The sequence below is a fragment of the Cebidichthys violaceus genome, unplaced genomic scaffold, assembly GCF_023349555.1.
Source record: "Cebidichthys violaceus isolate CVI_PGR_0920_01 unplaced genomic scaffold, fCebVio1.0.p SCAF_40, whole genome shotgun sequence".
In the NCBI taxonomy this organism is placed as follows: Eukaryota; Metazoa; Chordata; class Actinopteri; order Perciformes; family Stichaeidae; genus Cebidichthys; species Cebidichthys violaceus.
In genome coordinates this window covers 635,234-648,733 of record NW_027176595.1, presented here as the reverse complement: position 1 = coordinate 648,733, position 13,500 = coordinate 635,234, and the positions used below count along the sequence as shown (strand labels likewise).

The window sequence follows — 13,500 nt, the reverse complement described above, 5'->3', positions numbered from 1 at the left end:
AATGGACATACGAGTGTAGCGCTTGAGTTAATGTACTGCTGGTGAAAATGGGACGTGTTTAAAATAAATGTCAGAATAAAGAGAGAAAGATGTGGTTAGTGTGCAAGAACATCAGCCTGAGACGTGAGCAGCCGTCTCTGAGACAGTGACACAGTTTCAGGCCCTCACACACACACACACACACACACACACACACACACACCCTCCAGTAACTTCCCAGTTAACCACTGCACACTGCCCTTCCCTCTTGAAGGCATTAAGCCGTCACATTGCATTACAGGCCGCTGAGCGACAGAGGAACATGTACAGTAACCTGCACTGCTTGTGTGCCCACACACACACACACACACACACACACACACACACACACACACACAGTGTTCTGGCCTCAGGCGATAAGCGAGTGGAGACATAATGTCTCTCTCTCTGTCCCCCCCCCCCCCCCCCCCCCCCCCCCCCCTCAGACGATCCTCGTGGGGGACAGCGGAGTGGGAAAAACCTCTCTGCTGGTCCAGTTCGACCAGGGCAAGTTCCTCCCCGGGTCCTTCGCCGCCACCGTCGGCATTGGTTTCACAGTGAGTCTCCACACTTCCTGTCCTCCACCACACCTTCCCTCGCATGTCCCTCACCCCCCCCCTCATGCTGTTGACTTCACTGCTGTGATGAGAAGGACTTGTCGCTGCGATGGGCTGTTTGCACTGAAGTCATTGACGTGACAGTGAAGCTAATCTTCTCCTTTTGCATGAATCAGTGGCATCTTCTCACCGCATTCATCACGACCACTAACATTATTATGGTTCATGACGCCCCTGCTGTGCAGAAGTCGGTGTGAAGACGCAGCACTGCTAATGGAAGTCACGGCGGCAGGTTGTTTGCTGCTGTCTTAACAAAGCTGTTCTATGAGATTTTATGCTTTGTGACATGTGAGGGGGGGGGGGGGGAGAGACTAAATAAGATGTTTGGCTCATTCAATGTAGGATTCTTCGGCTGTGGTAACTTTGGCTTTGTGTCATTGCCATTAGAGCGGCACGGAGACGGCAGAAAGCTGTGAGAAAGTATCAAATTGGCTTTGCCATTTCGCATTAGCGTGAGGTTGTGTTAGCATTAGCGTGAGGTTGTGTTAGCATTAGCGTGAGGTTGTGTTAGCATTAGCGTGAGGTTGTGTTAGTGTGTGATTCAACCTTCATAAAGGCCTGCAGAAGAATGCACCAGAGGATCTAAAGAAGTCACTCTGCTATACAGCTGCACACGTCTGGATTTAAAGTAGGGTAAGACTGACTTGGGTTGTTTTTGGGTGTTTATTTAGAAAGGGTTTGGTGCAGGTGGTTTAAATAACGTGCCTTAAATGCATCTTGTTTTATGTGTATTCTTATTATAAACTTTCACCTGCATTTAAAGCTTTTCTCAGACTCTTTTTTTGTTTTTAGATGCACTTCTCTCCACTGATTCCTTATAAACCACCATCGATGATAAAGCAGTGAGATACAAGAACAAGCACTGAACTTCCTATTAACTCTATTCATAATAAAAAAAATCAACCATCCAATCGGCTTCATCTCCAAAATGAATGTTTCATCCTCATGTTCGTGTCTGAGGGGTGAGATGTTGCCTGCAGCTGACCCTGACGCAGAGCGATGCCTTCATACGCTCAGACGATAGATTACACGTCAGTTATGTAACATGAATGATAAATGATCTCTGAACCATTCGTCATTAGTCCCGTCAGCACGGAGAGGAGCGGGGACTGGACTTGAACACTGGGGGGAGACAAACACTGCAGGACAGAGACTCATCTCTCGGCTCAGCCAAACCATTTCTGACATGTATGACATGCTAATTAAATGGGATATTTATAGAGTCATATGCGTTATTGACACTTGTATTGTCTGGACTGCTGCGAGGAGAGGAGCCGACGGGTTGATGAAAAAGCTACAATAATTAAAAAAAGGATATAGACACTATATTAAAAGAAACATTAAGGCTTGTGCGCCATTTTACGCACCAAGAGCATTTCATCTGTATCCGTAGATTACACATTAAGAGTATTCACACTAACAGATCCTCCTCCCCGGGGCTCCGCGCGCTCCTCTCTGACCCGCTCACTGATCGAGCACCACCTGTGGCGGATGAGTCAGCGCGCGCTTGACCCCCCGCAGCTGTTATTTGGGGACACCGAAACACACAGACCGACGCGTTCACACATATAGGAAACCCACAGCGCTGTTAGCTATCTCGGTTAACCGTCAGCCCACGCCAGGATGCAGAGAAATGTGTCCGCCTTGTTTTGTCACCGCCGCTCTCCTGACTGGTGGACGCAGACGCGCTGATTGTTTTTCAAGTTTTGACAGCGTCGCTTCCGTCTTTCACACAGCGCGATACCAAGGTGTGATTTCTTCTTCTTCTTCTTCTTCTTCTTCTTCTTCTTCTTCTTCTTCTTCTCCTACTTCTTCTTCTTCTCCTTCCTCCTCGGGAAGCGCCCGGTGATCATTCTGTGGCCACGCGCAGTAATGCTCGCAGAGGGGCTGGAGGCTGGCGGAGACCGGGACTGAGCGGCGGACAGCTCGCAGACAACCGTGCGCGTCTTTTTTTTTTCTCGGAACACATCTCGGAGACGTCTGCAGGTTCGGCTTTCCCGTCAAGCCTCGCGCTCTCTTCTCCCCTTGGCTTTTGCGATGTCCACGAGAAAGACATCGTTGACGGACAAGCAGGCTAAAAACGGAACGTCCAAATATGTGTTGGAGAGATGCGCTTCTGTTAACGAGTATTACGATGTTGCGTTCAAGGTGTGTATTTCCGTCTCGTCTTGATTTTGTTGTTGTTTTGTTGTTGTTTGTGGCGCTAACAGGTGTCTGGATGTACTGTAGGTTTGACACACACCTGCAGCAGCATGCATGTTGCCTCTCATAACATCTGCATAATGAGTGAAACGTGTAACTATTAGTGTGTCTGTCTTTATGCATCCTGCTGTTAAACAGGAGGCCAAGTCATCGACCTGATGCTTCGATTCCTAACAAGTCTCTGAATCTCTAGAGGTTGCATTGTCCGCCCTTACTGATAACGCACATATATTTGCTGAGGGTGTACTTGTTGCTCCCTCTCATAAAATATATATATATATCTATAAAAAGCTGAGGCAGACCAGTAACTGTTTAATGAAGACAAAAGTTATAATAGCACTGTTATCTATGAGGACTGTGTGTTTATGCGCCTTTGACTCACTGTGCAGGATGGATTGTATAATTACACATCCTGTTGTTTGCAATTATATTGATTAGTTTTGGATGCATGCTGAAAGATGATGAGAGTTGAAATTGGAGTTGGCTCAAACATCTCCAGTTCTCTCTGCAGAGCGTCGCATGTTATTTGCAGCTCAGACACACACACACACACACACACACACACACACACACACACACACGGTGTGAATCACAACACCAGTTTAATTTTCCTTAATATGAAATGAAATGAAATCTTGCCAAAAAAACAGACATTGCACAACATCGTCCTGTGACTCAAACATCACGATCGCTGTTGCAAAATAAAACCGTCAGCTTTCATTTCCTCTTCCGTGGGGTTTTTTGTAATTGTTTATCATAACACCATGTATGAGCTGTCAGTCATGTTGTTTTTTTTTCTCTCTGGTGGGGGGGGGGTTCTGCTCTATAGGTGATGCTGCTGGGAGACTCGTCTGTGGGGAAGACGTGCGTCTTGGTGCGCTTTAAAGACGGGGCGTTTCTGGGAGGCAACTTTATAGCCACCGTTGGAATAGACTTTAGGGTGAGAGAGCTGCTGTCGAACACAACGGCTCATTATAATGTTCATTGTTTCTGCGCTTTTGCTATTTTCTTGTTTCTATCACACAGGAAACACTTTAGCATCTGAAAAACAACCTAATGATATTTTTTTTTAAGGCAACAAATGATCCACTTGTTAGAGTCACTGCGGCCCAATTATCACCTTATTTCCTCGCTGAACACTTCGTCATTCTGTGATGATAGCACCGAATGTGCGAATCCTCTCTCGCCAATCGCTCAAGTTCACAGACCACTCGTGCTGCGAGGCTCTGAGGACGGCTTTCGTAAATGTCTCGGCTGATGCCTGCCCACGTCTCTGTCTCCTGGACAAATTGGCTGCAGCTTGGCTCGGTCCTGGAGGAGCTGCTACCTCGTCACATATGGACACACACACACACACACAAACACACACACTAGTGAGTGACGGTTGCTGAATCTGTAGCGGGTTTCTATGAAACATCTCACTCTGCAGGGATGGACATGCAAGCAAGCTGTTTGACCCCCCAGTCCGCCTCCAATCAAGGCAAAACACTCACACTAATGGCAAGTCAAGTAGGGGCGGTGAGAGGAGGAAAGTGTGCTGCATTAGACACAGCGACGTCTTCTTTGATGGCGGTGAAGACATTATAGAGCGTAATGGACATCAGGCTAGAGCTGTATGGACGTCAGGCTAGAGCTGTGTGGACGTCATCTATTCGCGAAGCATCCACATTGCATCTCGCCATCTACTCGAGCAACAAGTACTGCGGCCAGAACCCATTCATAAAACGCCTCACGAAGGGATACTGACAAAAAGACAATTCATTGAGATTGTCTCCTAACGAGAGGCGACGGCCGTTTTTTCTAGCTCGTGTTTAAGAGAAGCTGCTTAGAAACGGAGTCATCTGAGAGGAGCCGTTGAGTCAATATGCTGAGGTTGTCCTCTGTGCACGGATAGGCAGGCAGGCTGTTGTGGCAGCTTGTAACATGGCCGGGCTATTTTCAGCATGCTTCCTTGTAGCAGTTACTCAGCATGCAGGCTCCTCTCACGTCATAATTGAGAGGGAAAAAAATGGAAACCCATGGCAACTAATGCAGGGGTTGAACCATGTCCGTTCTGCCAAGGCAGAGGATTCAGCAGGTGGCAGCTCTCGCTTTTTGCACTCGCAGCAGAGGCTTCTCTTTTATTTTTTTTGTCTGCATTTCCTCTGGGGTTGAATTTGTGTGCGTTCAGAGGAAAAGGCGGGAGCTACGTTGTGACGACCTGTCACCGACAAGCAGCGGTGAAGTGATTGAGCAAGTGCTGCAGAACATTTCTCTAGACACACTTCCTTCACCTTCTCACTTTGCTGTGCAAGGTTGAAATGCGGTTGTGACCGAGTAGGTCAACGTTAACTTGAAACAACTCCACTTCCTCCCCCACATGACACAGAAGTATGGTGGAACCGGTGCTTTGTGATTGCATGTTGGAGCACGGATTAAAAACAATACTGCATGTTTATTGGTCACAACATTTAGCTCTTTTTTTTAAGCGGGGTGCCCCAAACTATTTTTAAGCCAATCTTTTCTTCTCAGGAAATCAGAGGGCCCCCCCCTACGGGGCTGCAGGAAATTAACGGGGGAGTCAGTTGTTATGCTGCCAGTCGTCTTCCTCACTGTTGTGTAATTAAGTCTAATCCCAGGACCTTGTTGTTGCGTGGGTGTTGCAAATTACTTTCTCTGCCAGCAATTCAAAGCCACTTTTAGTTGTCTTGTTTCTTTTACCACATGCCGAGTGTCTTATCGTTTTTCATTCTGCCGAGATGCTCGTAGCAGAATCAGCGCTACAGTCTATAGAGCATACGGTGGGCTGTCAGTCTCTCACGGGCTCCTCTCATGTTCGCAGAATAAAGTGGTGGACGTCGACAACCTGAAAGTCAAACTGCAGGTGAGAAAATGCGCCTTTTTCCTCAAGAGCCGTGTCTGCGTTTTAGCTCACAAATCGTCTCATCCGTCCGTATAAAGACTCGTCTGGTAGATTATGTAGCATCAAAGATAATCTGAACAGTAATTTACAAATAATAGTTGACCTGAATATGCTTTACATATAGCAGTGTACTGCTACGTTATCATTGAATAGTCTATGAGGAGCGACTCTGTAGTGTTGTGTGCCAGCAGCAGGCTGTTACTGTGAGGCACAAACAGGTCTATCATCATAACCTGTTCATTCAACACAGAGTGGGGGATGCCAAAATTAGATTCTTCTGCCAACTCGGGTAAATCATTAGATTTTCTTTTTCTTACATGGTCCTTGAACATGATGAAATCCTGTTATTAAATCCAAAATAGACCATGACCCCATGAGTCTGAATCTATAGAAATGCAGCTGAAGTGAGAGAAAACAGTTTAAAGGTTTCAGGCTGACTGGATGAACAATGGAGCAGATTGATTGACGTAATATCGTCATTTTATGTCTTTTTAAACCAATTATTAGATAGAACCTAAAAACTGCACTAAAAGGAATTTGAGGAAAACAAAGTAACAGCTAATAAAATGTGTTTTTTTTCAGCTTTCCATTTCCTTGATATAGTCTATTAATTTGATTAAATACATTAATATAGGATTCAAAGCATAACTACACCAAATGGTGAACTCCACTAGAGTCAAAAGCTGCACTGGCAGTTAGTTAGTGACCATATATTTTTAAAACCACCAAACTGGGACCCTTAATTAAACCCCACATTCATGCACCAACACGTGTGCGATTATGCACGCAACATTGACATTTTTTCATCAGAATGGGGGACTAATTATTTCAGCGCTTAACACACATACCTATCGCACCTTTCAACCCCACGGACAGTAGACGAAAAACTAAGGCCTCCCAAAATCCACCAAAACAGAGATGTTTATTTGAGAACTGTTCAGTAACACTAGTAGACACCAAACACATGGATTGGATAAGTGTACTTTGATATAATTGATTGTCAGGCTGCCAGCTAAATGGCCGACTGTGACGCATTGTCTGCCAGCTATTGTATGATGCTATCAGACTCTCTTAATATGATCTTTGGCGTTTCCACCGTATGAAACGGAGTGGCAGCTAGCTAGATGTTAGCGTACTGACAGACGGGACATTTGAGTGCTTTACAGATACCTGTCGGGACTCAGGACACCCAGCTTGTAACATGGACAATTCTGGGGAAAAAAACTATAAAAAAACTTTTTGCTACTTTGCTACACTAGGCTAGTTAGCCTACCTTTTAGCATGACTATAGCTGTTTTGTTTACCTTATTTATGTATTATTTAAGTCCCTAGTTATGGTTAACAAGCTAAACTAAGATGTTAGTTCATTATAATTGAGGTATTTAATTTACAGTAAACATTTAGGGGGTTAAAAATAAATGTAGCTTTAGCTAAATGTAGCTGACTGTGGCTAACTCCTCTGACCAGCTTGAACTAGCTCAATGTGTCTATCTTGCTTCGACTGTTTGGTTTTGAGCCGTTTTAATTTGAAATTATAGGGTTTTTTTAAAACTATGTTAAAAAAAAAGTCAGTTTCTGATCTAAACTACTTTTGGACTAAATATATAGTTCCTGGCTTTTGACCTTGTGGGCTGGTGTAATGGTATGTTTCTGCTGAAGCCGTTGACTGTGGAGGATTGTTCAGCTTTCCCACGTTGGATGTTGTGTAATTATGTGGTTTGTTACGCAGATCTGGGACACAGCTGGCCAAGAGAGATTCCGCAGTGTAACACACGCCTACTACAGAGATGCCCAGGGTAACCTTTGCTTTTTATGTTGCACTTCCTCGTGCTCTGTGTGTGCTGATGTGTGGGAACGGGTGGTGGAGGTAAGGGTGAAACCTGTGCACTTTTTTTATTTTTATTAGTGTGCATAGAAAGTGTGAGTAGGTGTTGATGTGTGTGTGTGTGTGTGTGTGTGTGTGTGTGTGTTGCATAAGCATAAAGGTGTTCCGTCTTCTTTTGCAGCGTTACTCCTGCTTTATGATATCACCAGCAAGCTGTCGTTTGACAATATCAGGGTAAGACTATCAAATTACTTTTCCCCTCCCGCTTCATTCTCCCTCTTCATCTTCACTCCCTCAACCTTCTCAAGCTCAACGCCTCACCCTTGTCTATTTACATGCAAAAGACCGTCGAGGACCTCCAGCCTTTTCTCACAGCCCTCTTTGGAAATGACATGATGTTATCGTTCGCTCCGCTACACAGTTCCCAGTTTCAGTAATGAAAAGCAATAAAAATGTTCAAGGATAGGAGTGACTCAGTCTCCCCAGGATTGATTGGAGGATGGTAATGACACGCAGCTCAGGAGGAGAGTGAGAATGCAGACTTTAAGTGGTGGTATTTGTTTTGTTTATAGACCGATCCCTCTTTCTCCCCCCCCCTCCTGTATCTGTCTGTCTTTTGTACTTTCAAAGGCTTGGCTGACTGAAATACACGAGTATGCCCAGAAGGATGTGGTCATCATGTTGCTCGGCAACAAGGTGAGCAAAGCTTCCCATTTTTGCGTTCCATAAAAAAAAGATCAGGAGGATAACGGCTCTCTTAGCACAATTTAAACACACTCTTATCTCAGACAGATGTGGGAATGCTTAAAAGCCGGGGAAATGTCTCCTCCGAGCAGCACGTGTGCAAATACGAGCTCTGACTCTGACATTTACAAAGTGAAATCCAGTCTTAACTGTGTTTGCGTGTCTTCAATGATTTATCTTTGTGTGAAAATGAAGTTGGTCCATTTACAGAATGGTCCACATCAACACACTCGATTCCTACCCATCACCCAATGTTATTAGATCACTGTGACTGGGAAGGACAAACAAACAAAACCTGCCACAAAAATGACTTATCGCTTGCTCCAAGCTTCCCATCCATGGAGTCATTTCCTCCACGACGCCGCTGGTGATGAGTCTGCAGTCGTTGCCGATATATTTCTACGCTCCCTCTGGCGGCTCAGAGAGGACTCGCGTTTCTCCGGGCTTGAAGATGTCACGCGGCAGCAGCAGCTCAGATCGTTTTTGCTGTGAGAGCAGCAGGGACTGCCGGCATCGGTCTGTGGGAGCGCTGCTGCTCTCCTGCCAGAGGTTGAGTTTCTGACATCTCATCAGTCTGAAGGAGCTCCGGCTCTGCGGTTGGCAGGCGGATAAGAGGATGTGCGCTCTGACCCGACGGCGCATCGCTGAAGCTAATGGCATGAGGAATCTCTGGCCCTTCACCTCCGCTATGATGACTTGTTTTTCCTCTCCCCTGCTGCTGTCTTACAGGCAGACATGGCCGCGGAGAGGGTGGTGAAGACGGAGGACGGAGAGAAGCTGGCGAAGGTAACGTATGGTGGCGCTACGCGGCCACGTTCTCAACGACAGACACTCCACTAGCTCCTCTAATGTTTTTCCATTGTAGGAATACGGTGTACCATTTATGGAGACCAGTGCGAAGACAGGAGTCAATGTGGAGCTGGCCTTTCTCGCTATAGGAAAGTAAGTCTTAAAGCTGCACTGATACGTATGTTATACCAGCAGAGGATGACATTACAATGTGTAATGTGAAGTGTGTAGCTCAGAGAATCATCAGCTGACACTACAGAGGATTTCTTTAAGCTCTTAGTTTTGGTTCTACTGTTTTGGTTAATTCTCACTGCTCTCTTCAGCATCGTTTCCCAGCAACAGCAAACCAAAAACAGCTCTTATTATTCCACCGTACGATACCTGCCCAGCACGGCAAGCCATCAACGTTAGCGAGTAGCTGCTGAACGGCTTGGAACATTTAGCGATTAAAGAGATATATATATATTCGACTCAAGAGTTGGTAAAACAGAGCTTAAAGAGAGTGAAGTGGAGACATGGCAACTGTTTGCTAACAAGTTACAGTAATACGGTAAGAATATGTTGTGAGAAGTAGAGTCATTTTCTCATAGACTTCTATACAACCAGACTTCTTTTTGTAGCCAGAGGAGTCGCCCCCTGATGGCCATTAGAGAGAATGCAAGTTAAAAGTACTTCCTCATTGGCTTCACTTTTCAGACCCGGAGGTTGCTTCCTGCTCACTCCACTTTTTCAAGCATGTAGAAGAACCCACAGTGGCCTTCAGGTGCATTTACGTCACCAAATTCAAGCAGCCACTTTAACATAAAACCACGAAAGGCCCTCTCGAGTCAGTCTTTGGTATGTCCCTTTTGGGCTGCCGTAGAAACATGGCTTTGCATGGACTCCATGGAAGAGGACCCTGCTCCCTACGCAGATATGAAGGGTTCATTTTAAGCTAACAAAAACACAACCACTCTAAGTTTCAAACATAGTTATGAATATTATATTCCATGTCTCCCAAAAGATACCGCTAAATCCTACACACCGGTCCTTGAAGAGGTTTATGATAAGATGCACATTTCCAATGAATGTCCCTTCATTTTAATTCAGAGACATGATTGGTTAATCTATCCAGTGCTTTTATTCTGAGCTCTAAGTCACAGCAGGTTTCGTTCATGTTTTGGTTACAAGACGCTGGAAAGAAGCAGCGGCAGTCAAGCAGATCCTTCTCTACACCCGACCACAGAAATGAGAGAAAACGACTGAATAAAGAAAATTAACATAAAATAGAGAGAGAGAGAAACAACACAAACACACTTGGGGATTATACAGAGGAATTATTGGCACTTTTCTCATTTCCAGAGTCACCTAAGAGTAATCTCCCAAAAAATATTTAACACTTCAAAGGCTTTGTCTTCTTTTAAATAGTCCTCTGAAGTGAGGAAATGAATGCTTCCACAACAAAAACAGAATATTTCTCTTCTTGTAGTAAAAAAAACAACAACAAATGAAATGTATTCCCAGTTTAGTTTGGGTCATGCTTCTGGAGTAGTAAACACTGAGGTTCCACATAATGGGTTTGTATTTTAATCCGCTTCACGCACACAGCCGACATCTTTCTGACGCCTCTGAGTTCACTCTGGTCTCCTCCTCTGAGTATTTTTATACTTTGACTTAATGCTCACAAGCCTCCCTCTGATTCCTGCAACTAATCTCAACACTTTTTTTTTTGTCGACTAATTTCTTGTTTGTTCCTGTTGACTGGTTGTAATGGGATTGTTCCCTGTGGATGTCAGACTTGAACGGTGTAAATTCTGCTTTTTGAATGACTTCCTTTTGCACACACCTTTTACTATTGAAAGGCAGGAAATAAGAAAGGATTGTTATTGAGTCTAAAAAAAGGAGTGATTGCACAGCATGTTCTTAGAGCTGTGGAAGACAGTAATGTGGGTGATTTGCTATCTTCATGTGTAATTTAAGTGCAAGTTGGATTAAATGATTCATGCCAGAGGCATTTGATTAAAACTCAGTCCAGATAGATGTTTCCCTCCCTCGCTAGCTTGCTCTTTTTTTTTCTTCTCGGAGAAAATTTTTTTTTCTTGATTTGCTCACCCTGTGTGCTCCATCCCACACATCCACCCCCTCTGTATCCAACTTCCTGTGTCTCTCTCTCCGTCAGGGAGCTGAAGCACAGAGCGACGCAGCAGCAGAATGAGCCCAAGTTCCAGATTCACGACTACATCGAGTCTCAGAAGCACAAGTCTGGCTGCTGTGGCCACATGTAGCTGATCCTGATCACCAGGCAGTGAGAGACACACAAAGAGAGAGAGAGGGAGGGAGGGAGGGAGGGAGGGAGGGAGTGGGATAGAGGTAAAAAAAAAAAAAAGAAGTCTGCTCTCTTATGAAAAGCTAATCCCAGCACCAAACCTGAGGAGCAGACGACCTCGTCTTCAGCGCTGAGCTTTGAGCTGGAGTGGAAGGTGAATCTGAATTGGCCGCCATCCCTTATCTGAAATGTGAATTTAAATGTCATGCGTAGAAATGTTCGTGGTCTTTGTGGTGACAGTTGTACCAAACTACAAGTCAGGAGTTGCAATCTGAAATGCAATATCCATTTGCAGGGACAAACGGGAAAACATGCTCATCATTTTATTCTGCGTCGCTGCAAACTCAAAATTATTGGTTTTGGATAAAAAAAATATGGAGCCCGTGTATTATTTTTGGGGAAGGAGGTGTCTGCCTGGTCAGACGCATTGCACTAAAGGTTAACTACACCCTCAAATTCTTCTTGAAAATATCTAAATATAACAAACAACAGCAGTTTACTGAGGGGAAATAGATCTGGCTCATGTTAGCGTGTTTTGGCATTTGCTAACGCTAACACTTCTAGCAGGAGCCAACATTTATAACAAGTAAGTTTCAGGCTAACTATATTTGTTTGAGTTAAGCCTAAGTATTTTGACAGTATTCAACTTGTCTTATAGTGGAATATGCACCTCAGAAAGCCATGCAGTATAATGTTTGCTAGTGCCTTAGCTAATAACAGTAACTTGCTAACACATAGCTAACATTAGCACGCTAACGTCGAACTTGTCTCATTCCATCGCCATGTTAGTTATTTAGTTAACTGCCCTCCTGGTAGACACAGGGTGCTGAAGTCATCCTTTTAGGGGCTGAAGTGATCAGCTAGCTAGTTGTTGTCCCCTCTGACGGGTGTGGTTTTCACTTTGTGACGCTCTGTCTCTTCACACCTCCGAGTCCATTTCCTCATGGTTGGGAAGGGGCCAGAGAATTCGGCTGAATCAAACTTCCAAATCCAAGCAGACAAATAAAGAAAAATGAAGTGTATTAACATCCAACCCTGTCTCCTACAAAATTAAGTTCCCATGCAACTAAACTGAACTCTCAGTTTGTTTTGAGGGAAACATTCTTTCAGGCCCGACAGTCGCAGCTTCAAACATTTAAAAATGATTTTAAATCAAAACAAATCGGAAAAAAACGCATCACAACTACTGAGCTAGGTTTATTAAAATGCATCACGGTTGGCTCAAAATGACTGCGACGTTGAACCAAAATACGTCAAACGTATCGGCGACTAAATGAATTTCCCTGGAAACGTATTTCACGGTGTTTCATTGTGTGGGGGCATATACGTTTTTTTTGGGAGACAGGGCTGTAACATTTTATGCCAACGAGAATCTTTGTGAATATGTGTACAGCACATGAAAAATATTTTAGTATGTGTTTCAGCTTGACTTGACATGTTTGTAATGAAACTGTTTTTTGGTTGCTGTTAAACTGAGCTTCAGTAACTTCATCTTCAAAGTGAGCTCCACTCTTTGACCTTTTTTTTTTTCGGTCCACTGAAACACTGAAAGCGAAGTTCGTACTTTAATCTCAGAAGCGTCACCTTCTTCACCCTGCAGCTCGCAGTTTTATACAAACAATCAATAGGACTGTTGGTGTGGATATCGCATTTTTTTTACCCTGCAGCTCGTAGTTTGTTTCCCTCCCTGTTTTACCAGACTGTGAACTGAATCCCTTTTTGGCCTTACAGTCTTCATCATCGTTCATCGATAACTCAGCGTGTTTGAGAAGTGGACTTCAGTCTCACAGTCAGATTGTAGCTAAATGATCCCGTCTGTTCACATCTGTACTGCTGTTAGATAGAATAAAGAGAACTTTTTGAGGGCGCTCGCCCACTGTGTGTCTGTCTGTACATTCAATTCAGGGCCAGTGAGTCTTCATTCACAGTGAAACTGTCCATGTAGATGTGCTGGAGGATCATCCCACTGCTGGCTTCATACAAAGAGATAATTATTTTCACACACCATTCACACACACACACACACACACACACACACACACACACACAGCACTATCAAACCGTATTGTGTCTCCTTTGACGATGGATGTTGTCTAGA

At 44.4% G+C, this 13,500-nt stretch overlaps 1 protein-coding gene across 2 annotated transcripts; it reads left to right on the top strand.

Annotated features, from left to right (window-relative positions):
- The first annotated feature begins 2,186 nt into the window (after nt 1-2,186).
- zgc:112183 (uncharacterized protein LOC550410 homolog) lies at nt 2,187-11,414 on the top strand. 2 transcript variants are annotated; one of them, XM_068727944.1, is made up of 9 exons: nt 2,199-2,783; nt 3,667-3,777; nt 5,659-5,700; nt 7,469-7,535; nt 7,746-7,798; nt 8,195-8,260; nt 9,038-9,094; nt 9,174-9,250; nt 11,256-11,414. In XM_068727944.1, the coding sequence occupies exons 1-9, from the start codon at nt 2,673-2,675 to the stop codon at nt 11,359-11,361; spliced, it is 690 nt and encodes a 229-aa protein (XP_068584045.1). In that variant the 5' UTR covers nt 2,199-2,672; the 3' UTR covers nt 11,362-11,414. The 2 variants fall into 2 exon arrangements, with proteins under 2 accessions (XP_068584046.1, XP_068584045.1); XM_068727945.1 differs by lacking the exon at nt 3,667-3,777 and having other exon boundaries at nt 2,187-2,783.
- Nucleotides 11,415-13,500: the final 2,086 nt, after the last annotated feature.

Bases quoted from the DNA above. Each gene is read 5' to 3' on its own strand.
- zgc:112183 (XM_068727944.1), top strand. From the start codon at position 2,673: ATGTCCACGAGAAAGACATCGTTGACGGACAAGCAGGCTAAAAACGGA. The intron at 2,784-3,666 runs GTGTGTATTTCC...TCTGCTCTATAG, and splicing joins ATTACGATGTTGCGTTCAAG to GTGATGCTGCTGGGAGACTC. The intron at 3,778-5,658 runs GTGAGAGAGCTG...TCATGTTCGCAG, and splicing joins CCGTTGGAATAGACTTTAGG to AATAAAGTGGTGGACGTCGA.